Source organism: Pseudopipra pipra, chromosome 26 (genome assembly GCF_036250125.1).
Source record: "Pseudopipra pipra isolate bDixPip1 chromosome 26, bDixPip1.hap1, whole genome shotgun sequence".
Classification (NCBI taxonomy): domain Eukaryota; kingdom Metazoa; phylum Chordata; class Aves; order Passeriformes; family Pipridae; genus Pseudopipra; species Pseudopipra pipra.
In genome coordinates this window covers 2,098,008-2,122,333 of record NC_087574.1, presented here as the reverse complement: position 1 = coordinate 2,122,333, position 24,326 = coordinate 2,098,008, and the positions used below count along the sequence as shown (strand labels likewise).

Below are 24,326 nucleotides of genomic sequence, written 5' to 3'. Positions count from 1 at the left end.
ACTTGGCATCACCTCCCACCTTAACCAAGTCAATAATGTGTCTGTCGTGCAGCACCACAGGAAGGGCCCAAAATTCATGGCGAAAAAAGTAGATACTTTTTTCTTCAGAACAGCAATTTTTGATTGTGGAAAGATCCAAAGAGCGAGGCCCTCAAAAACTGGGCAGAGCAAGGCTGCAATTTGCCAAGCCAGGCTCAGATGACACTGCTTGGTCCTTCTTCCCTCAGACCACCAGCCCTGCTCCAACACCACCCAGGAGGTGGTTCCAGGAACCAAACCAGCAGAAACTGAGCCTCTTACAATCAAATTGTGTGTGACAGTAGTGCTGTGGGTCACCTCAGCCTGGCTTTGGAGCAGAAATGTGCCAGAAAGGGGAAGTGTGGGAAAGAGAGGGAAAGTGTGCCAGGATCAGCCACCACCCAGCTGCACCTGAGCCCCTCTGGGTTTTGCCTCAGGCTTGAAAAACACACTGTCAAGACACAAGGTGTGTGTTTATTGCTTACTTTGATCTCAGCTGCTTCTCTTCCTTTGATTTCACAGTGCTGACAACATTTGCTGCACACAGACAGAAGTTCTGTGAATATTCAGCGCTGCCACAGTAATGAAGATATTAAATATGAAAGATTCCTCGTGCCACAGCTCCAGCCTGGTGAGCGATCCCAGTCAGAGCGGACGCGACAGGACCAGGTAAGTGTTGTGGCCACTAATGTTGCAGGAGATTTTCTCAGGGCAAGGAAAATATTCCTCACGGATTGGGCTGTCATTTCTGAAGTTATTTTGAGCTGTTTCAGCACATGGATAGAAAATAAAATGATGACAACGGCACCATCTGCTCCAGTTACTGCCACACCACCACGGCTGGCATCGCTCTCACAGAGACAGAAAGCCTGTCCCAGGGGGGAAGCCAAGGCAGGTGAGCTTCCCCAAGGAGCACTGCTTTCCTCCTGCAGGATCCAAGTCTGCAGGTGCAGAAGTAGATTCCAGTGTGCTGCAGCAGAGAGAGCTTGTCCTAGTTAGGACAACTGAGACCAGTTCATCATGGCATGGGTGTAACCCAAAACTGTGTATTCTATAGCCTTCCATGCCATTTCCCAGAAACTGGTGACTATTCGTACCCTCTGCCCATAGAGCCTGACTCCTCAGGCTACAAACTAGGTGTTAAGAGGCCTGTGAGATAGGAGGATGTTCTTGTCCTCACACCCTTTGTGGAACTCCCCGCCCTGAGGGGAGCACTGAGCATTCCTGCCTGAACTGGAGGATATATAATCTTGGAGTCTTGGAACATTTTTCAACCCCTCGTGGGATCCAAAGGAAGGCTGCAGCTCATCGCTCTCAACCAGACTTAGACCACCACTGGACTGCAATCACCACTTTTGGCCAGACTGCAACAGCTCTCCCACCAGCAGGTTCTTCCCCTCTCCCTTTACTTTGGACTCGGGGGGGGGGCCCAAGGAACACCACTTTGTTCATGTCCCAGGGTACTGGGTTATACATTTGGGTTTTGTGGGTTAAGACCAATTGTTTGTTTGTATGATTGTACTTACTGTATTATTGTAATAAATTGTTATTCTGACTTATAATCTCTCCTCTGAGTTGAGTTCATTTCCCCTGCTGGTTAACTCTTAAACCAGCACAGAGCTCCACAAGGAACAACAGGGAGGGAAGGGCCAGGGTGCCCAGCAGATGCTCAGTGTGCTCGGACACACACGGGCAGGAACCAGCTCGTCTGAAAAACCACAGCTCACCCCCGCAGGAGGAACACAGGTCTCCATGTGCAGTTTATACACAGCGCTCACTTCACCAAGCCACGACTTTTAGCCATGTGACACCCCAAACTGGGCACCAAACAGCCCCACAGTGTCCAGTTCCAGCACCCCGAAGGTGACTGACAGCGCTGGAACGCAGCAGGATGCCTTACCAGGACAGTGCCTCTATAAATACAGAGGAAAGTGTCATGCATTCTTGACACACTGGTTTCTTACCCTAGAAAGAAACAAACACATCAGATCTCACCAGCTTTCAGGGCTTTAGCAGGACTTGTCTTCACCCCAGCAGTCACCCTGCAACTAGGCAGCGCTCAGCAAAGGCCATTTTAGCTTCTGTCTGGCTCTGCTGCATTATTTTTGCTTTTCATGACTAAGAGACACTTCAGCTGAGGTCAAAAGTCAGAGTGTGTTTCCTGAATGTTTTTTTTTTATTCTTTAATGCCCAAAGACACAAACAATAGGACATTCATCAAGCATTTCTGCTACGCTTCCATCTCCTCCGTCATGTTATTGCACAGCAGCAATAACACTGTTCCCTCAAAATGTTCACAACAGTGTTTACCACAACTAAAAGCAGCAATTTTTTATTACATCTGTATTAGAAGGGGCAGTGAGTAGATAAATGCAGCCTAATCTGGCGGAGCTCAAGAGAAAAAACAAACATCAGCAGGAGAGCAGAGAGTATAGGGATGAGAGAATCATTCAGCTCCTGACAGGAAGGGAAAGGACTGGGACACACCAACCAAGCCAGAGCTCTTCCTTCTCATACAAAACCCCCACAGAAGCTGCATTTGTACCTTTATTCTTCCTAACAAGGGAGTACAGTTTGAACCATGCTGAGGCACAAGACAAACAAGGATTTTCCAGTAAGGGTGAACAGCAAATAAAAACCTTTCTACCAAAACATCCCTACTGGGCACTCGGATGTCTCTCTCCAGCTGGTCTTTGCCCAGTTTGGGCCACTTGGGATGACAATCAAGCAGCAATCTGTCTTGCCTTGATTCTAGTTTTATGGAACTGATGAGCAGATTTGCAGCACAAGCAGGTGCAGGCAGCGTGACTAGTGACATCCCACATGGGAACCCAGGCCATAAATTCAGCCAAAGAGTTGTAAAACCATTATTTCCCCTCCTAACCCGAAGGCTAAAGGAGGGGCAAGTTAAAAAAAAATAACCATAATCCATATGCAGTTCATCTTCCCCAGGAATTAGCCCAGTTGGTGCCTATCTTTTTTTCCAGAGGGGTGAAGAGTGGAAATTGTCCGAATTTCAGCCCGCCCCAAGTCTAGGAATTCAGGCTCAATCTTCCCCAGCACATTTGTTAAAAATAAATGAGGGGCAATCAGTCTCCTCGGGGATTTTATCTGCTTTCAGCTCTAAATGCAGCTCTGCTGTCACACGTATGACATGTACAAAAGGAGCTCCTGCTTCAGAGCCCGACTTCTGGCTTAAAATAATATCGCTCCTGCTCTCGGGTTACCAGGGATCCATTGATGTTCCCTAAGGTCACGGGCTCTCTCTAAATCACTAATACAAAGGCTGGCAGGCACAGGGGTGCTGGTGTTCCAGCAGTGCTTGTTTTTATCGAGGTGGATGAATGGAGAGGCTCTGACCACACCTAAGCCACGGCTTTGTCATCCCCTATCGAGGGCGGCAGGAGCGGTTTGCTGCCGGTGGGAGACGCCGGGTTCTGCTCTCACAGCAGCCAAGAACACCCCACACAGCCCAAAAGCTTTACTCACCTCGCAGAACTGCTCATTTTCACTGAAGAAAAGCACTGAGGGCATTTCCCCCTCTGCAGGCTGCAGGACTTCAATGCCAAGTAATCCTTACTTGGCTTTAAAACTCGCTTTACGCCCACCCACCTCCCTCCAGCATCACCCGGTTCCCTCCTCTTAACAAAGCCAAGCCTTTCACCCAGGCCACCTCAAGCACTGTAAGGTGCTTTTCACCTGTACACCAATCCCCAGACAGGATTTTTCCACTTAGGAACTTAAGCACCAAGAGGCTCTTGGATGTTGGAAGAGCAAACAACCCCACGAAGTCCAAAACTCCTCCGTAAATGTGAGCAACAGTAGCTAATGAAACGTGCTCTGGAGCTGAGCACAGACCTCAGACAGCCGTGACAATAAACCCTATTATTAGACACAAAAGCAGTAACTTATTTGAGAGATTAAGCATTAATAAGTGCCTTCACATTAAAGAATATTCATTCTTCATCTCCTGCCTGGAGGAACCTGAGGGAAGGGAGGAGCTGGCAAGGTAATCCAGCTACCACTGAAACAGGGGGAAAGGCAGAACTCATGCAAAGTAGGCTCCAAAACCATGAAATAAGGATGGAGCAGTGACAGCTCAGCTGCAGTGAGAGATTCCTAGCGCTGGAATTTCACATTCTGCAGGGAAATGGGCCCCCACCTTGCCCTCAGCAAGTCCAATCGATGAGCTCTTGACCAAGGCAAGAGCTGGGGAAAAGAAGCTCCAGGAGCACCACAGGAGAACGTGGACCTGGGTCTGCCAGGCAAGAATTAAAATGGAAGGGAGAGAGGACAGGAACAGGAGAGATTGATGAGGAAGGAGAGGAGACAGGACAGCATGGCCACGTGTGCATGTGGTGCTTGGATTTGGCACGTGCCCAAGGTGCTGCTCAGGATGAGAACAAAACCAGGGAGCACCAGGGGCTCCTCCAGTTCACAGTTGCTCTTTTCAGATCACCCACCCACCACCACGACCCTGAAAGTCTCCACAAGCCCCAGAGTCACTCCCTTTATCACAGGATAGGTCCAACACCCTCATTTTGAATCTGTTCTCTTGGGCAGTGACTACGACCCACACCACAGATCTTTAGCTGTACTTTTACCTGCCTTCCTTTTTGCCCCCAACAGCAACATTTATTACTTCTGCCTATGCATGCCTGCCAGGCTCTCCATTATAACAGGAAGATGATGAGGGAAAAGCATGTAGTTTTCTGTCCAATTTGGAGATGTCCATTGTTAAAAGCTCCTCGTACAAACCCCTCCAGGCAGCTCCAGGCAGCACCTTTTGTCATGCTGATGAGGCAGTAGGTAAAAACCACAAATAAGCAGCAACTTCAGAGGGCAGAATTTGCTCAGGGTAAAGTCTGCCCTTGAATTCAGAGTAACTGGGAGCTGAAAAATCAACCACAAAGGCAATTCTGACTTTGGATTAAATCCCAGCTTTGGGCTCACTAACACCACAAGCTACAGCTACCAGCAGAGAGCACGTGAAGCTCCAGCTCTGTAACAGAGCCCAGCTTCGTCACAGCTCTCACCTTAAACCACACAAGTAATTCAATCCCAGCAACTCTCACCCCATCACGTCCAGGATCTGCAGTGGGAGGGTAATAAAGCACTTGCATGGAGCTCGTCAGCACTTTGTACAAGGTGGGTCAGCAGTAGCAGAGGAACACGAGCCACATTTCCAAACCTTTGTCACTTCTGACCACACCAAAGTGAAGAGCAGCTTCAGATAAAAGTGTCATTTTTATACAGAGGCTCCTTTTGCCAGCCTGCAGTGACACATCACCCTGAGCAGCCACAAAGGCCTGGAGGACAGACCAACCTCCAGGAAACTCATCCCTCTGGATTATCCCTCCTCTTGGGACAGTCTCTTTTGTCATCACCGTGCCCTCAAATCAACCACACAATGAACACACTCACCTTGAGCCCTGCAGAGCAGGGACAACCCCTTCAGCCTCTGCCTGGATATATGAAGCCTCAGCACCCAGCCAAGACAAACAGTTTGCCCATCACGTGGCCTCTCATCTTGAGTGTGACAGCTCTGATCTGCCCTCGACTCCACTGGGAATGAGCACAGCTGGCCAGATGTGTTCCATGCACCAGGAAGCTCACATGAAGTGACATTTCACTTCACACAAGAAGGAGCAGAGCTGCTTGTGAGCAACACCTCCCCCCCCTTCAAATTAAGACCAAGCCAACACAGCCAGGATCTAAGTCAAGCTTTGATCAAATAAAAGATAAAACGTTTCCTGGGCAAGGAAGAATTGCACCACTCTGGACATTCCCCTGCTTCTCCAATTTCAACTTCAAAAGGGCAGCCCAGCAAAAAGGGAAGCCCATTCCTTTCAAATGTATGGAAAACAGTTGATTTATCTCAAAAATGAATCTCCAGGCCACCACAAACACAGGTACTGCTGAGCTGGATGTCCTCGGGAATCACGGGAGAGGCTTCTTTAGATTTTCTGAGTCATTTACAAACACCTCAAGGAATTTCATTCTGCAGCAAGTGACTGACACACTGATGAAATCCATCTGAAATTACATCAGGCACTTCCAGGCAGACAGCCCGGGACAGGAGCTGAGGGGGAGCCATAAAGTGAAATGCTGACAAGTGGCAGAAAGCCCTTCAAAGTCACACACGTGCTACTCAAAACCCTGAATACAAGTGGTTTCATCACCTCTCTTGGAGGTGAGGTGTCTCCACAAACAGCAGAGTTAAAACAGCCCATGGACTTGTATAACCCGTCCCTTAGGACTGCACCTCATCCCCACATAACCTGCATCAACCTCTGTTCTTCCCACGTGCCTTGGAGCATCATCACTTGGAATCACAGAATATCCTGAGTTGGAAGGGACCCACAAGGATCATCCAGTCCAACTCCTGGCCCTGCCCAGGACACGCACCCCAAGAATCCCACCCTGTGCCTGAGAGTGTTGTCCAAATGCTCCTTGAGCTCTGGCAGGCCTGACCAGCTTGGGGGCAAATCCCTCTGCTTTCCCAAGGCACTGGTGGGACAATCCCACCCACTGCTCTGAAGGACAGCACTGAGAGAGGGCAGACAGGCAGTGACACCAGATCTGCTCCAGGAAGAGAGGTCAGGGCAGGTACAGCAGAGAGGCTGCAAAGATGGAAATAATTAGCCCAAATGCAGCAATAATCCCTTTAGTTTAACAGAAGGTATCCCCTGGTGCTCCCTTTCCTTGGATATTTAAAGAAGAGACACTGAAAACAGGAGCCAGGCTACATGTAATGACCACCTTTACTAATCAGTCTGCTTGGAAGGGAAAGGGAAAAACCAGTGGGTTAATTTCTAAGGAGTGTGAAAGGCTCATTAGACTTGCAAAGAAAACCCACTCAAGTCTAAAGGCACAGATACATCTCCTCCAGACTCCAGCGTAAACCACACATGCTTTCCACAGGCACTTTAAAAAAACCCAGCCTACAACCAGCAGATTTCAGTGTGAAACAAAGCTCCAGATCCCAGATGGAGGAGGGAGATCCATCCTGCTGCAAGGAAAGACTCAGATTCGCTCAGTCCCTCACAGTAGGGCTGTGCTCACCTTAAAAACCACACAAGGCATTACCTCAAGGGCCACAGTTCTGCTGTATCCAGCACATCCTGGGGTGATCTGCAAAGACAGCTTGGGATCAAGGGCTGTTCATGCTAAAAAGCCAGGTGGGAACAACACTGCACAGGGCAGATGCTTCCCATCTCCAAGAAGGAGCAGTGACCCACCTTGGGGCTGCACCCGGCAAGGCTGAGCCAACCTGTGTTTGCAAGGTTTTACCAAACAGCCCACAAACCTCTGCCCTGGATCACTCACCCTCATCCTCTTCCCAGGAATGCTGTGAGGTGAGTGGGAACGTCTGTGCTGCTCTGCAAGGATCAGCAATTCAGCCCAAATGACTTCTGCAATTACCTCCTTCCTCTTCCATCTCCACGGGCAGGAAGAGCCCTGCCAGGATCCAGCACTTTATGGAGAAGCACCCCCAGCTGCAAGGACATGGCCTTGGGGTGATCCCAGACACCATCCAGGCCCCCTCTGGAGTCTGAACACCACGGCTAAGCAAGCAAAGCTCCTGAGGCAGAAAGAGATTATGCTGGATTGGCAGAAAAACCTAGAAAGCCAGCCCAGCTCTGCTGCCTCTGCAGCACTGAGGGATCCTCCGAGAGCTGCTGTCCTCCTCCCAAGGCATCAGCTGCTGCTCCTCTGAACACAGGCTGGGAACAGCCAGGCTGGGGCTGGGGCTCCCCCTCCACTTGTTGGCAGGGCAGGTACACAAGGGAAACGATCACCTCGGGTTTTAACAGTCTGGGCTATTTTAATACACCCAGAGAGGTTCATTCTGCTTTGTTCTCAGTGCCTTTCCACAGACTCACGGGTCTGCAGAGCTCAGAGCGAGCCAGAAAGCACCAGCCTCGACCCTGTTGCTCAGGGCTGGCTGCTTTACCTGCATTCAGAGCCACAACCCTCCTAAAATGCTGCTAATCCCTTCTGTCACATTCCAGCAGCCCCAACAGCAACAGCCCCAACACACCACACGCCCTCTCAGCATCAACTGTCACAAGTCCAAGCCATTTCACTGCAAGTTTCCACCTCTCAGTCCAGCCCCACACCCGGGGACAGCCAGCACACAGCCTAGGAAGCACTGAGCTAACCTACAACTGGCTGACCTCACCAACCAGCAGGCTGGAAAATACTGGGAGCCAGGTGGAAACCAATGCCCTGGTTCTTCTTGACTCATTCATCAGGTGTCAGAGCGTTCCTACAGCTAAATTAGCATCACTCCCCAAAGGACACCAACACCACAGCCAAGCCTCATCAGCACACTGGGCTGACAAAATAAGATTATTCTGCTCAAGACAAACCCAAATCCTCAAGCTTTCTTCCAGCTTTTGAATAACCTTCCTACTGGGGGAAAAAAAAAAAGGGACCGGCCACCCTGAGCACTTCCCCTCAAACGCCGCCTCATGATCCGATTTTCAAGGCTTTGCCAACAAAAAGGGATTTGTCTGGAAGGCTGGAGGTGGGCACACCCCAGCACCCATCTCAGACAGCGATGCCCAGCGCCCGTACGGGCACACACTCCGACAGGATCAGCGCTCACAGCTGTGTCAGGACAATTTGTCACTCCCCTGCTGATGAAGGCAGGCTTTCAGGAGCTTCGGCACAGGCACCAGCTCAAAAGCATTTTTCCAACCTGGCTTTTCCCAGCCGTTTCCAACAGCCCCACAGCGCTGCAAAGCCCAGCTTCCAAGTGAGGATATGAACGTCAGCACAGAGAAATTTGCTCCACTCCCCACTACTGCACCCTAAGAACCACCCTAAGAGCCCCAGCAAGGTGGTACCCAAACACTGCCAAATCCCACAGCTGGCAAAACCCTGGAAAAAAGACAATGATGCAACGTGGATTTGTGAGCCTGCAACGAGGAACACGGCTCTCCAAAATGAAGCAGAGGAACATGAGAAGCAGAAGACAAGGCACCCACCTCACTGGTGTGCTACAAGCATCCCTGACTGGATACACCCACTCAGCCTCCGTGGAGAAAGAGCACTTAGTGTCTTCTTTTCCTCATTTTAATCCTACAAGGACCCCTCCCATGGCTGTCGGGAAGGAAATGAGAAAGCCACAGCACTCTTTTTTCATACAGGAAATAAATACGTTTACTTGGTCCACCTGGGTCCTGCTGAAACTGCAGTTAATATCAAGGACAGAGGGAATGGGATAGTTTGAATGGAATGCCTAGGGAACAGAGAGGCTGCAAGTGGATACAGAGGAGGAGGAAGGGTGAGGAAGACTAAATTAGAAGCCTGACCTGTAAATACTTAACACAGTACTTGAAAAGGGCAAGTAATGAGGGAGGGACACAAAACCTGTACTGTTGCACTTGTGACCTGAAGGGACTGGACCCATCTCTTCCTCTTGGGAACTCCCCACAGGACACACAGAGGTCCCATCACTTCTGTCCTCAGTTAATCCCAGCTAATGAAGGATAAACATCCCTGTCTGATCTGTGATACCATCTGTGAGATGGGCATCACGTTTCCCCAGAGCACAAGAGCTGGGTCTCAAAAAACAAACCCCATTCCAAAGAATGAGAAAATGCAATACTTTTATCAGGTGGGAATTATCTGTCAGTGGCTGCCCCATCCCTGGAAGTGTCCAAGGCCAGGTTGGACAGGGCTTGGAGCAACCTGAGCTAGTGGAAGGTGTCCCTGCCCATGGCAGGGGGGTGGAACAAGAGGGTCTTTAAGGTCCCTTCCAACCCAAACCATTCTATGATCAAAATCTTTATACATTACATGTAAATCAACCAGCACTTTGCTTTTCTCCTTAAGCTGCAACATCTTGGGGTAAAAAACAAGCATTTTGCATATCGAGGGGGAACAATGCATAACTGGGTTAGACAATTTCTCACTTCTAGAGAGAACGAGGTTTTCATTTTCCTTCTCTCAAGAGCAGGCTGTAAACGCCCAACTGAGACCTGATTTGATTGACCACCTCGAGAGAAAAAATGCCAAAAAACCTGAACACAAGGAAAGCCATCAAACACCCCAAATCTGAGGCACTGGCAGTGCAGCCAAAAACCCTTCCACGGACACAAGCAGGCAGCCATCGCTCGACAGAACAAATTAACGATTCTCAGTAGTGAATTTTGTTCCACTGATTCAGACACGCGTCCAACATCTGCCCAGATCCACGCCGGGGAAGCTCAGGAACACGCTGCATACAAATCGTGGCAGTGACAGCTTAGCTCATCTCAGCTGCTCCTTCCAGCCAGCCCGTTTCCAGGCAAGACCAGCCTCTCGCTGCAAATGGAGCTGCACCTCGTGTGGTGGTACCACAGCAAATGGAAGGAGAAACTCCCTTTAAAGTGATGGCAGCTGCCCTCTGCGAGCAACAACAGGATTGCGTTTCCAGGTGTTGAAAAAAAACAGGAAAAATCATCTCCCCCCAAGTGAATCCTCCCCTGTGCTAATGTGGCAGGCAGGGATGCAGGGAGAAACCTCCATCCCTCACCTGAAATGAGCTGTTTCAGCTCCTTGCAGGTTTAATTGCTCCGAGGCAGGAGGGCAGGTGTGCACCCCTGGAAACACCTGGCGAGGAAACTTCCCTTTTCCCATCTAAGTTAGGCTTAAAACAAAGAAATAGCCAACAACTACAGGTGGGAAAAAAATAGGCAAAATTCAGAAAGGGGGGCAAGCCCCACGCCCTGTCTGGTGGGATTTTGGGACAAGAAAGAAGAGGCAGCATGGGAAGAGGCAGATGGAAGGGACAAGGGGGAAATTCCAGCAGGACAAGGAGTAACCCCAGCATGGCACTGGGATGCTCCGGAGGTGCAAGGCACATCCAGGGACCACCAGTTACACCGAGCAGCACCACCCCAGCCCCAAACCCACGGGGCTGGGCACCAGCATCCCCATCCCGGCTGGAAAACACCCGGGATTCAACAGGATGGGACCCACCTCGCTCACGTTAAACCCCAAACCCTTCAACTGGGCACTCGGGGGGGTGCAACAAAGCCGGGCAACTCCGGGGTGCCGTGACCTCAATAACGCTTCCCCCCCACAAAATCCCGTGCTGGGCGTGGACAGCTCCTTCCCTTCCAAACGCTTCTTCCTTGCGCTGTCCCCATTATTAATTAATTTATCGTCTTTAACCACCGCCGCTCCCCCCCCACACCCCCGGGGCGGCTGCAGAACATGGCCCCGCTGCTGCCGCAGCCCCGGCCCCACCTGCCGGGGGAAAAAAAAGGGGGCGAAAGCGGGGTAGAGACACACACGCACACCCCCGCCCCAAAACCGCGCTTTCCGCATCGCTCGGTCCGCGGCCGCTCCCGCCGCACCTGCCCCGGGCGGCAGCGCTGCCGCAGGGGCCGCGCCTCGCCCTGCCGCAGCCCCGGGGCGCCGGCACCCGGCACGCCCCTCCGCGCCCCGAGCCTTCTGCCGGGGATGGAACGGCCGCCTTTGGCTTCTCGGCTTGTAATAATTTTTTTTTATTTTTTTTTTTTCCCCCTCTCCACGCGGGCAGAGCGGGTTCGCATCCCCCCCCCACCCTCCCGATATCCCGGCTCATCCCAGCCGCCGCCGCCTCCCCGCTCCCCCTCTGCTCCCCGCCGTGTGCGCCCCCCGTACCTGCCGCTGCGCGGGGAGGGGGTGAGGGGGGGGGTGTCCGCACCGGGAGCCGGGGGGCGACCGACGGTGACAGCGGAGACGGTGACAGCGGAGCGGGGGCGCGCGCGGGCTCCGGAACCTTCGCCGCGCCGGCGGGGCGGGAGCGCGCGCGCGCGTGCGCGGAGCGGCCGCCGAGCCCCCCCCCGCCCCCCACCCACCCCCTTTCCCGCCAAGGGGGGCGCTCGCCCCGCCCGTGCGCGCTCCCGACGCCGCCGCCCCATTGTCTGCGGGGAGCGGGCGCGCGCGCGGCCCCGCCCGGCAGGGGGCGCTGCCGCGTTGCCCCCCCCCAGTCACCTCACGCCCCCCCCCCGCCATTTTGTGGCGGGCGCCGAAAGACGATGGGGGGGGGGATTGTCCTCGGGAGGAGGTTTGTGATCCTGCATCGACCCCCTTGCACCCGCCACAGCCCCCCCGGGAATGCGGGACAGCGCCTCTCCCCAGCCCTGCCTCCCGCTCTCTGCCCGCACACGCTCCCGGCCACAGCCCTCAGCATCCCTGGAGATGGCGGTGTAGGGAACGGCATCCCCTCGCCAGCCTCAGCGGCGGCCACGCAGGTTTGATTTCGTCCGCCGGTGAAGCTCCGCGCTGACAAAGGGGGAGGCAGCCCTGCCTCCCACACGCGGCGGCAGCTCCGCAGCATCGCCCTCAGCACCTGCGGCGGGAGGCTCAGGGATGGCGCGGCGGGCGCGGGGCAAGGGCGGCTTTCACCGGCGTGTGGATCAGCAGACACCTGTCGGAAGGAGCCAACAGGTGACCCTGAGCTGTTGGGGAGCACTGGGGCTCCCTCACCGCTCCACACAGAGCCTGTGACCAGCGTGAAGCACTGGAAAGCGGAGGGAGAGGCTGAAGAAGCAAGTCATGCTCCCAAAAAGATCCTTCTCCGCCCTGCCTGCTCCATTTGAGATGCTCCAGCTCGACCCAGGAGCATTATGGACACAGTGGAGATCCCTTGATGGAATTACGACCTTGTGTTAACAGGGTTACTATCCCTAGTAATTGGATTTAGTGGAGAAACTACGGGAGGGCAGGCTCCAGGTTTCAGTTTTTTCCCTGAGAAACATCGAGGTGCAAATCAAGGGCAATGTCCAGTCTAAGAACAGGCTTTTTGTAAAGGGGAAAGCTCAGGAGGGAGTAAAGAAGAACAGATGTGGAACCTGCAGCGCCAGAGGGTTTTTTAAAGCAAACCGGGTTGGGAATGGTCTTTTTTGGTTTGGAATAAAGGTCTGTGGAGTGTCAAAGCCCTTCTCTTACTACAGTATCAGTAACTGCAGAAGTACGAAGTACAGTCACGTGAGGGGGAAAAAAGATGGATTTATGAACATGCAACTATGAGATGTTTGGTTTGGGGGTTGTTTTTTCAGATCAATAGGAACAGGTAAGGCATCTAAAACCAAGGGAATGGCCCATTTTTAAACTGCCTAGAAAGTACCCAGTATAAATTATCTGGAGAATTTTCCCATCTTCTCTCAAAAAAGCACCACAGCGTTGGAAATGGTAAAATAAACACTACAGTGCTACAAGAGGATCTGTCCTTGTGACTCAACGGCAAACAAGATGAATTACAGTGCAAGCAGCTCAAGTCCAATTCTGGGACAGCAGCTCTTCCTACAGGCAGTAGGGATGTACCAGGAACAGCAGACTGACTGGGAATCAGCTGAGCACCCTCCAACAGGATTATTTCTTCATCTAAAGACAGCCAAACCAGAAGGGACTCCCAGGCCTTATTTCTTAAAGCATGACAACACCTGGCTTTCTAAAGTCATCTCAAAGCCCACCTTTACCTGCCAAAGTTCTCAGCTCAGCAGGCAACAAGTCCTGTCCAGATCCAAGAAATCTGGAAAGTGAAGCATCATTAGTCAGTCCCAGCTGATGTTCAGGCACAGCCACATCCAGGCCATTTAGAATATCTGCTGGCAAAGGTTTGTCAGGAATTAAACCCATCAATTGCTGCAGCAACACCGAGATGTTTCCGGAACTGCTGGAGCAGCCCCAGGTGGGATGAGCTCACGGTGATCAGCAGATCCTGCCCCAGCCAAGAGGAACTGCGGGGAAACTCTGAGGGCAGATTTACCTGCAGTGGGCTGAAGCTGATGTAGAGTTTAATTACTGCTCAGAGCTCTTCTGGCCACTTCGTGTTCATAGGGGCTTTTGTTTATTGGAAAAGGGATCTGGGAATTTATCCTACCATTCTCAGGCCAGGCTCTTCCTTCCCCTCCTCTCCTTTTGGCCCATACTGCTGCTAGTGGAAACAAGACACTACTTTTAACATTAAATTATAAAGGAATCCTTTAGGGAGGGAAGCATGGAGCCTTTATCTTCCATACCTCTTTCTTCATCCCTAAGACCAGGCTCGTTTTCCTCACAGGTGCAGTTTGTCACCTGTTTCATTATTACCAAGGTTTTCCCTGGCAGGTGCTCCAGAAGGTAGGACACCTTCCCAAGTGTCACCTGCAGCAGGAGTTGACCTGCAGAGCTGCAGCTGCATTAGGAATTCTGGGTTGTATTCTGGGTTATACAAGTCTGGTGTCCCCAGGGCCTCCTCTGGCCACAAGCTGCTTTATTTGAGTCACTTAATTCAGCTTAAGCCTGGCTTTTGCAAAACCATAATGATCCCAGCTGAAATAAATACTCAAATTCTGCCCTGGCTTAATTCCATTAAAGCACTACCCAGATCCTTTTGCAACCTGGCCCTTGAAGTTCACCTGAAAAAAAAAGGAAACGGGCTAATTGCTTTCAAAAACGCAATTTTTGAAAGCGAGGAGACAGGATTGATCTTTCCAAAGTGATTCCAGGCGCTGGAACTACAGGATGCCCCTTCCTCGGCGAGGAGCCCCAGGCAGGCACAGCCCCCGGACCGCAGTTCCCAGGCCGTGGCGCTGGCCCAGGACACAGCTGGGTTTCATAAGCTGGGTGGAACTGGGAGCAGGGAGTTACACAAGCGTTTTCCCGGCCGTGCCGTGCCGTGTCACGGCAGGACAGACCCGGAGCGGCGCTCACGCGAACCGTCCCCGCGGCCGGACTCCTCGGCTCAGGGGGGGATTAGAGCTCAGCCGGCTCCTTCCCCACGGACCGAATGTGCATTTTCAACTCGGACACGGTTCTCTCCGTCTGAAGTAACTTGCCGTTCATTTTCAGATCAATGGGAGCACGGTGCACCCGCGGCACCCCACCGAGGCCAGCGGGGGCTGCGGGGACAGGAACTGGGGACAGAAACATTCCCGGCGTTTGGACAGCGCAGGAGGCCAGCGGGCTGTGACTCAGCACAAAGAGCCAGCCAGGTCCTCGCCTCGGCAGTGCTGAGCTCGGGATAAACAAACTCACCACTTTCACCCTGACCTCCTTAGCAGATGGACAGACCCAAAAAATTGAGGCCAAGGCACCTACACTATTGTACACTTGTCCCTCTTTCCCTGTCCCTGTCTGGAAAAACATTATTCCTTTTCTTTTCAGCTGTGTGGAAGCCAAGCACAGCCCAACACCTAAACCAGAAGATACAAGACCCAATACCCCTAAGGAGAGAGAAATTTTAATTAATCATTATTCCATTTCTCAATTACCAGCTGCGAGAGGCTTTCACATCATTTAAAACCTGTGCCTCTGTAAGAGGCAGAGCTGACTCATCGGGGAGTCACAGGATGCATTCACTTTGGGGACCTTGTGGGAATTGTGAGGCTCCTGGGCTCACATCACTTAAAGCCAAGATTCCCTTGGACCTGATGTCATGGAAGGACAGGTCCTGGCATTAGCTGCCCCCTTCGTTGACAATCCTCAGAGATGCCAGTGGCCAGGAGGGACTTTATTCCTGGATGAGTGTAGCCACCACGTCCCTGCCAGCTCCACAAAAGGACAGGGAACATCACCGTGGGTGAAGTAGGCTCCTGAGTAAACACCCTGGATCTGCAGGCTCCGAGCCCTGAATCCTCCTGCTCACCAGGCAGAGGCTGCTCTGGCACCTGTACATCACCTGTCCCTGAGCATCCCCTGTCCTTCCCACGGGATGGTGCTGTGGGCACCAGTGCAGGATTTATCCTCGAGATTAAGTCAGGGCAAAAGTTCAGCCCTGCTCTAAGGCAGAGATTGCATCACGCAGCACCACAACAGGTTGTGTTGCAGGGACGTTGCCGCGCAAGCGGAGTCCCCAGGAAGCTCTGACCTGCGGGTTCCCTGGAGGACACGCCAGCTGGAGCACCGCTGTGGTCTCATCCCAGTTCTCCAACCCCATCACCCAGTCACCCACTGGGGCAGAGCCGCAGTCCCGGGGGGCTGTGCAGGTTTCAGAGGGGCTTTGGGAGCCATCTGCTGTTATCAGCCCAGATTACAGCGTGGGGGCGAAGGGCACCAGAAGGGCTCTCCTCCCTTCCAGGGGCACACGGATGCACTTGGACCATCTTCACAGAATCACTGAGGTTGCAAAAGACCTCCGAGGACTTCGAGTCCACCCTGTGCCCGATGCCCACCTTGTCCCCCAGCCCAGAGCACTGCGTGCCATGTCCAGTCCTTCCTTGGACACCTCCAGGGGTGGGGACTCCACCACCTCCCTGGGCAGCCCCTTCCAATGCCTGACCACCCTTTCCAGGAAGAAATTCCTCCTGAGAAAATCTTCTCCAGATTTAACCACCAACAGAAATAAGAGCCCCTCAGGGAGCTCACTACTGCACCCAGAAGGACTCAGGATTCTCCCCAGAAAACACAGCACTCCCAACACTTGAAAATTAGGGTCTGCACCGAGCAGAGATGGGATTCCAGCCCCCCAGACCAGGCAGGTCCCGAAGTTAATCCCAGCTCTCACGGGCCCAGGTGGAAGTGGCAGAGCAGGCTGTCTGCATCCCGCTCCAAGGGCCCGGGAGAGGACAGGGAGCTGCTGGGCACTCCAGTGCCAGTGCTTTGGGAACTGTGGGGCTTTGTTCCTGTGCAGGCAGCGGAGCAGCACTGCCCCTGGCACGGCACCGTGCCCGTGTCCCAGCCTGCCCCTCCACCCGGGTGTGCAGCACATCACACTGCCGGCAGGGCGAGTGTGCAAACCCTGCTGGGCCTGGGAGGGTGAGTGGGAGAGCCCCGAGCCTTCAGCACAGCGAGTGTGCAAGGCACAGCCTTCTGCCAGCACGGTTGAGTGTGCCAGGGGTGTCCCTCTGCCAGCACAGTGAGCGTGCAAGGCGTGCTCTTTTGCCAGCATGGTGACAGTGAGTGTGCAAGGCGTGCCCCTGTGTCAGAACAGTGAGTGTGCAAGGTGTGCCCCTGTGTCAGAACAGTGAGTGTGCAAGGCGTGCCCCTGTGTCAGAACAGTGAGTGTGCAAGGCGTGCCCCTGTGTCAGAACAGTGAGTGTGCAAGGCATGCCCCTCTCTCTCCACCATGGTGAGTGTGCAAGGTACGTCCCTCTCCATCATGGTAAGTGTGCAAGGTGTGTTTCTCTCCAGCACGGTGGGTGTGCAGGCTGTCCCACCCCAGCACAGGGAGTGTGCAAGGCACGTCCCTCTCTCTTCAGCACCATGAGTGTGCAAGGCATACACCTGTCCATCACGGTGAGAGTGCAGGGTGTCCCTCCCCAGCTCAGGGAGTGTGCAAGGCACGTCCCTCTCTCCTCAGCCCGGTGAACACTCGAGGTGTGCAAGGTGTGTCCGTCTCCATCGCGGTGAGCGTGCAAGGTGCCCCTCTGTCAGTACAGCGTGCGCGAGGCGCCCCCCAAAACCGGTGAGCGTGCAAGGCGCGCCCCTCCGTCCCTCCCCACCACGGTGAGCGTGCAAGGCGCGCCCGCGTGTGCAGGGTGCGCACAAGGCGCGTGCCCGACGCGCCCCATCACGCGCGTTCCCGCGCCGCCGCCGCTCCTTTCCCTCCCCTCCCCGGGCCGGCAGGGGGCGCAGGGGCGCGCGGGGCGCAGGGCGCGTGCGCGGCGCGGGCGGGCGGAAGTGCGGCGCGGGGCCGGCGCGCGGCGAAGGGCGCGCGGGGCTCATGGCGCTCCTTAAAGGCGCCGCCGCCGCTCCCCCGCCTCCCGGCCCCGCAGGGACGCGCCGAGCCGGGCTGGAATGAGCAGGTGGGGCGGCACTCCCCGGCACCTCCCCCGACACCCCTTCCTCCTCTCACGGCACCCCGCCCTCGCGGTCCGGCGCGCGCCGCCGCTGCCTCAGTTTCCCCCCGGTGTCGGGGGTCGTGCGGCTGTGATGGGGGAACAGGCGGCCGCGGGACCCCCGGGCTCCGCTCCCAGGGCGGGGGGGGGACAAGCACCGGGACTGGGGTGGCTGCAGACCCTGGGAGAGGGGGAGTAGAGCCAGGGGAGGGAGATTCTCTGCTCGGAGTGGGCTGCAAAGCCCGGGGGAGAGGACACAACCCTGGGGTGGGGGCTCCAAGCTCGAGGGGGTGTGCAGACCCCAGGTAGAGGTACAGAGCCCAGGTAAGGGAGCTCCCCGGGGCGGTGGGGGGCTGCAGGCTCCACCCAGGTAGGGGTGCAGACCACAGGTAGGGGGGGCTGCCCCTGCCCTGGGGGGCTCCCCGGGGCAGCGGTCCAGGCTGGGTCCCTGTGAGCCCTGGGGAACGCTCCAGCACCATCCCCTGCTCCAGGAGAAAGTGGTTTGTCCGCCACCAGGATGAGCCCCTGTGCTCTCTGGGCACCTACAGGGATGGACTGGGGGAAACCTGGAGCAGCCCAGGGTCTGGGAAGCACTAGGGGATCTGCTGGCAGGATTTCCCTCTGGCTCAGGGCTGGAGTGCCCAGCTGGGCCCTTCCAGTGTGGGAAGAGCCCCCTGAGCTCCCCCCCAGTCCCCTGTCCCTGGGAATTTTTTGCATTGATCATCTTAACTTATATTTGTTTCTCCCCCTTTTTGTCCTGATCATCACTGTGCTGTACTCAGCCCCATCAGCACTCCAGGCTGAGCAGGGGGCTCTGGGCTGGGGGTGTAGGGCTTATTTTATCCTGGATGGATAAGGGAGCAGCTCCCAGCTGAGAAGGGAGCCCTGGAGGTGCCTCACTCCCCCAGCACCAACAGGGGGGCTGTGTTGGGGCATGTCACGTATAACTAAGTGAGTTTATCAGGTGCTGCAGAGCTGGGAGCCAGAGATTTCCCCCGGCTTACGTAAGGCTGAGCAGCAGGGCTGGGTCTGGGGCAGGGATCCGACCCCAGTGCCCTGCCCAGGGTTTCGCAATGGCTGTGGGGTCAGTGGGGCGAGCACCACGGCCGTCCCGTGACGGGCACACTGGGACCTGTGCCCAGACAGCACCCAGATCCCAGTGGGGCCGGTGTATGCTGGGTGCCAGGGTAAACCCAGCTCCCCATGGGGCTGGGTGTGTGGTGCCAGGACAGGCCCAGCGACTTGTGGGGCTGGTGTGTGTGGTGCCAGGGTAAACGTAGATCTCGTGGTGGGGCCAAGTGTGTGGTGCTGGGACAGACCCAGCTCTCCTGGTGGGGCTGAGTGTGCGTGTTGCCAGGGTAAACCCAGGTCTAGTGGAGCCAGCACATGTGGGGCTGGGACAGATCCAGCTCTCCTGGTGGGACAGGTGTGTGTGGGTTCAGCACAGACCTGGCTCCCAGTGGGGTTGGCACATGTGGGTTCAGGACAGACCTGTCCTGACTCGCAGCCTTGGGCACCCAGCAACTTGTAACCGAGAGATTTATGACTCCTCTGACCTTGCAAATTGCTGAGTCAGATGGGGAAGGTTTTTTGCTGCATTCCCTGGCTTTAAAAAACTCTGTAGGTTCCCAAAGCTTGGAAGCCCTCCTGCTGTGGCCCCAGCCCTGTCCCAGCGTGAGGATCATCCCTGGGCTGTGGCAGGAGGGAGCAGTTGGTTCTGAGCATGCTGGAGGTCGATTCTCTGTGTCCTCCTCCCTGGGAAGGGTGCAGTATCCCCTGCTTCCTGAAGGCAGCACATCAGCTCCGGGGGCTGCAGCCTTGCCGAACCTCGGGGGAATCAGGCAGAAGGTTTGGGATGCCCAAACCCTTTTTGGGGAGCTTGTTGGAAGCTCATGAGGGGGATCCCCCCTCCCTTGGTGTTCTGCCCATGGGTGCACTGCTCTGCTGCACAGGCTCTGCTGCCTTCCCAGCCAGGGCTGATCTTTGGACTTTGTTCCTTCCTGTCCTTAATTTTCCAGCACAGGGAGGGGAGAGTCCTCCCTCTCCAAGGACATGGAAGGCTTTTCTGGACTGTCCCCACCTCTCCAGCCAGGCTGGGCTCGCTGCCAGTGTGGGGCCAGGAGGGTGTTATCGGGGCTGGGCCAGCCCCAGGAGCCAGTCCCTGTCCCCCCCTCGGGCCACCACGATTATGGGGGCCCTCGCCTGCCCTGTGCTGCACCGATAGCACGGTGGAGGTGGGACACTGACCTCGCACCACTGGAGTGGGGATGCTGGGGGGGCTCCCAGGGGAGCCAGGGACCCCCCTGGCCTCGAGCATCCCCCGCCGTGCCTTGCAGGGGGACGGTGCCATGGCTGAGAAGACGTCACCGAGCCCCGGTGTGGGCATCACACCACTGCAGCAGATGCTGGCCTCGGGGACAGGCGCCATCCTCACCTCCCTCTTCGGTGAGCACCGCAGGGTGGGCGCCGGGGCGGGGGGCTGGCACGGGGGGAGTCATGGCTGAAGGGTGGTGTTGTTTCAGTGACACCGCTGGACGTGGTGAAGATCCGGCTGCAGGCCCAGAGGACCCCGTTCTCCAAAGGTAACCCTGCTCAGGGCAGGGTGGGGGGCTCCAGCCAGCCCCCCAGCCAGCTGGCGAGCAGCCCGTGGGGAAGGCTTGGTTGGCAGAGCCAGTGGCAGGGATGTCTGGGCTCCAGAGCTTGGGGCCATTGCGAGGTGGCAGGTTACCATGGGCCCCTCATCCTAATGAGCTTGGGGGGCCCTGCTGGGGGAGCTGGGCTCGTGCTTGGCTCTGTCCTTCCCCCTGCACAGCCCAGTGCCGAGGGGGGTCAGCGCTGTGCCTGGCAGCCCCCAGCCCCTGGGGAGCAGGGCAGAGGGGCCCACCCTGCTCCAACTGCTCGCTGTTCCCCCACTGCCTTTGTTCCAGTCTCCACACTGCTCCTCGTGGGCTCTGCCCTCCATCTGCCCCCATCCTGTGGGGTCAGCGGGCTGGGACCAAGGGTTTGGTGACAATAGGGACTGCTTGGGAAGTGGCTGCGGGGGCATCCAGCCCCTTCACCCATGGAGTTCTCCCACTGCCCAGCTCGGAGCTGCAGCACACACGTGTGCCCCAGCCCTGGGAGGTGGCACGTCCCGGTGCCAGTGCTCAGTGTGTCCCCATTGTGTGTTTCAGCGTTGCCAGCACAGGCAGTGCCCTGGGGCGCTCAGCCGGCCACATGTGAGTACGCCCGGGGGCTCCAGGCAGCTCCTGCTGCCAGTGGCTTTGCTTTCCCAAACCTTGATCCCAGTTTGCTTTTCCACTGGTGGTAGCTCGGGCTCCTCTGGCTGTAGGGACATCCCTGTGGTGTGGGGGCTGCCATTGTCCCCAGCCCTGGCTGTTCCTGCAGCCCTGCTTTGGGGCTGGCTGTGCCACATCCGTGGGGTCTGCTGGGGGGTCTGTTGTGCAACAGGCCTGGCTCTCTGTGCTCCCCCTCTCTGTACTGTGGCTACGTCAAAGTCCCTTTGGATCTCCACTGCCTGGGTCCCTCTGCCTGGCTTGAGAGCACAGTGGAGGGGCCGTGGTGTCCCCACCATGCCACAGCAGCAGAGCCAAGACCAACCAAGGCATAAAACCCCTCCTGCCACTGGCAGTGAGTCCTGCTGTGCTCCCATCCCTGCCGTGGGGCTGTGTGTCCCCCACCCTGTGGGTCTGGCTGTGGTCAGACCCTGGCCAGAGGGTTGTCCCTCTCCTGGCCTTGGCCTGGGGCTGGTCCCGCTGGGCTCAAGCACTGACGGTTTGGCTTCTTCCTGGAAGGAAGGCTTTGGGATCAGATGTGCTGGGTGTGGGGCAGAGGGGAAGGGTCTCCTGTCTAACAGTGATGCCATTGCTTCCTGCCTCAGGGAAGTGTTTCCTCTACTGCAATGGGCTCATGGACCACCTGTACGTCTGCCAGAACGGCAACGGCTGCACCGCCTGGTACAAGGCCCCCACCCACTTCACTGGCACACTGGTAGGGGCCGTGGGCACAGCAGGGTGGGCAGGGGCCTCCCTGTCCCAGAGGGGTGTTTGCTGGGGAGGTGTTTGCCCATCTCCTCCCTCTAACTCCTCTCCCTGGTGCTCCACTCTCTCCCCAGGATGCCTTTGTGAAGATCACACGCTACGAGGGCATCAGGTCCCTGTGGAGCGGCTTGCCCCCCACCCTGTGAGTTTGGGCATTCTGGGTGCTAACACCTGCCTGGGCACACAGGCATCAGTCCCAAGCCCCCTACTGGCCCTCAGGGAGTGCATGTGCCTCTCACTCCCCTCCTCCTCCTCACAGGGTCATGGCTGTGCCAGCCACCGTCATTTACTTCACCACCTACGACCAGCTCCGGGACTACCTGCACGCCCGGACGGGAAGTCGGGGCCCCCACATCCCCTTGCTGGCCGGGGCCCTCGCCAGGCGTGAGTACCCCTCCTCCCTGGGGGTCTCCCTGGGCCCACCCTGTGGTGCCAGCAGAGCGTGGCAGGTCTTGGTGCCCAGTTTCAGCACCTGGCTCTCCCAGCATGGTGCTGATGGCTCCGGGACAGCCGCTGGAGCGGCCGGAGCTGATTCCCGGTGTCCCCTCCTTGCAGTGGGTGCCGTGACGGTCATCAGCCCCTTGGAGCTGATCCGCACCAAGATGCAGTCCCGGCAGCTCAGCTACCGCGAGCTGGGTGTCTGCATCCAGTCAGCAGTGGCCCAGGATGGCTGGCTGTCCCTCTGGAGAGGCTGGGGACCCACCGTGCTGCGGGACGTCCCCTTCTCGGGTATGGCTGTGGTGGCACTGGGAGGTGGCAGGGAACCAGGGCCGGGGGGTTGGTGTGTCCAAGGTGTCCAGTTGTAGCACTGGTGTCTCCTCTCCCCCCAGCTCTGTACTGGTTTAACTACGAGCTGGTGAGGACGTGGCTCTGCAGGAAGGCCTGGCTGGAAGAGGCCACGTTCATGGTCAGCTTCACATCTGGGGCCATCTCTGGCACAGTGAGTTTGGGGTGCTGAGGCTCACTCAAGGTGGGGGATGGTCCCTGTGGGAGGGAGGGGCGGGCTGGGATGGTGCAGGGAGGTGACGGCAGAGGTGTCACCAGGTCCAGGCTCACTGCCCGGTGCCAACCCCACAGGTGGCCGCGGTGCTGACGCTGCCCTTCGATGTGGTCAAAACCCAGCGGCAGATCGAGCTGGGAGACAGTGAGGTGCACCCAGGTGAGGGGCCAGGCCTGCGGGCAGGTGCCTGGGGGACATCCAGGACTCCTCCTGGGCATCCCTAGACCCTTACCTGCTCCCCTCTCCCCACAGTCTCAGCCTCCAAGCCTTCCTCCACCTGGCTGCTCATGCAGCGGATCCGCGCCGAGTCCGGCACCCGGGGGCTGTTTGCAGGTGAGGACGTGCCCCGGCCTTGTGCTGGGGTTCCAGGTGTCCTGGTGTCACCCCAGGGCTGACAGCACTGTCCTTGCAGGCTTCCTGCCCCGTGTCATCAAGGTGGCACCTGCCTGCGCCATCATGATCAGCACCTACGAATTTGGCAAGACCTTCTTCCAGAAGCTGAACCAGGAGCGGCGGCTGCGGGGGTTGTGAGCAGGGCTGGGGCAGAGCTGTGTGTGGCCGTGCCCAGGGGACAGTGCCAGCCCTGCTCCGGCCGGGAGTCCCGGGAGCGGCGATCCACGCTCGGCTGTGCAGAGCCCAAGTGCCTTCATCCCGCGCTCTGCCTCCCCACACTCAGAACCAGGGCCCCACTCCCTGTCCCAGCCACTCTGGGGGACATCTGTGCCTGCTGCTGTGACACTGGGGGGGACATGGAGCCCCCCACACTCATCCCTTGGGGCTGGACAGATGCTGCTGCTGCTGGATTCATGGACACTCTGGCAAGGATGGGATGTCCCAGGTGACTTGGCCTGGCAGGAGGTGGAGCTGGGGCTCAGGCGAGGACCAAACCCCAAACCTCGGAGGCTTCTCTGCCTGCCCGGGCCCCCCAGCCCTGCTCTGCCCGGGGGTCCATCACTCACGCACAGCCTCCCCTTGCTGGCTCTGCATGGGGACACGACAGGACCCTCTCCCTGCCTCCGGACCTCTCCTCTCACTGGGGGTATCCCTGTCCCCTGCCAGACCCTGGGTTGGACAGACCCTGCATGGGGACAGACCTCGCTGCTGCTCCAGGGGGCTGGGGGCACTGTGGCACCCCCTGCCTGTCCCTTCACTGCAAGGGACAGCTCTGCGGGCACTGCCCCCACCTTCCCCTGGGACTCACAGGGGGAATTCCCCTTATTTTCTTAAATAAAAGAAAAATTTGTCTCATAGTGGAAGGGTTTCTCTCCCTGTGTACTGGGGGCTGTGAAAGGCCCCAGTGGCACCCCCCAGGAGTGCCAGCCATGTCCCCGCTGTGTGGGCACAGTACTGTCACCCACCAGGTCCTTGCTGGGCTTTTACTGAGGGTAAGGGGACCCAGGACCGCCCTGCTCCCCCCAGCAGCACCCCACTGCTGATGGGGCAGGGGGATACCCCATCCCTGCTGACCTGCTGTGTCCCAAAGGTGCTCTCCCTGCCCGGGGGGCTGGAAGAGAGGCTCACTGG

At 56.6% G+C, this 24,326-nt stretch overlaps 2 protein-coding genes across 22 annotated transcripts in view; one reads left to right on the top strand and one right to left on the bottom strand.

Moving 5' to 3' along the window:
* The window catches only part of MAPT (microtubule associated protein tau), a 51,691-nt gene extending 39,882 nt beyond the window's left edge, over window positions 1-11,809 (bottom strand). For 6 of the 20 annotated variants that reach the window (XM_064636796.1, XM_064636801.1, XM_064636802.1 and 3 more), the window contains exon 1: window positions 11,662-11,807. The gene's annotated coding sequence lies outside the window, so the exon portion shown is untranslated. Of the gene's footprint in view, window positions 1-11,661 lie in introns of all 20 variants that reach the window. The other 14 variants (XM_064636791.1, XM_064636795.1, XM_064636800.1 and 11 more) reach the window with 10 other exon arrangements.
* Window positions 11,810-17,571: 5,762 nt separating this feature from the next.
* SLC25A39 (solute carrier family 25 member 39) lies at window positions 17,572-24,052 on the top strand. Of its 2 annotated transcripts, XM_064636818.1 has the most exons (12): window positions 17,572-17,729; window positions 20,099-20,207; window positions 20,285-20,344; window positions 20,936-20,980; window positions 21,643-21,752; window positions 21,877-21,944; window positions 22,062-22,186; window positions 22,358-22,531; window positions 22,633-22,742; window positions 22,880-22,961; window positions 23,055-23,135; window positions 23,215-24,052. In XM_064636818.1, exons 2-12 carry the CDS (start codon window positions 20,111-20,113, stop codon window positions 23,331-23,333), a joined length of 1,071 nt encoding a protein of 356 aa, XP_064492888.1. In that variant the 5' UTR covers window positions 17,572-17,729; window positions 20,099-20,110; the 3' UTR covers window positions 23,334-24,052. The 2 variants fall into 2 exon arrangements, with proteins under 2 accessions (XP_064492888.1, XP_064492889.1); XM_064636819.1 differs by lacking the exon at window positions 20,936-20,980.
* Window positions 24,053-24,326: the final 274 nt, after the last annotated feature.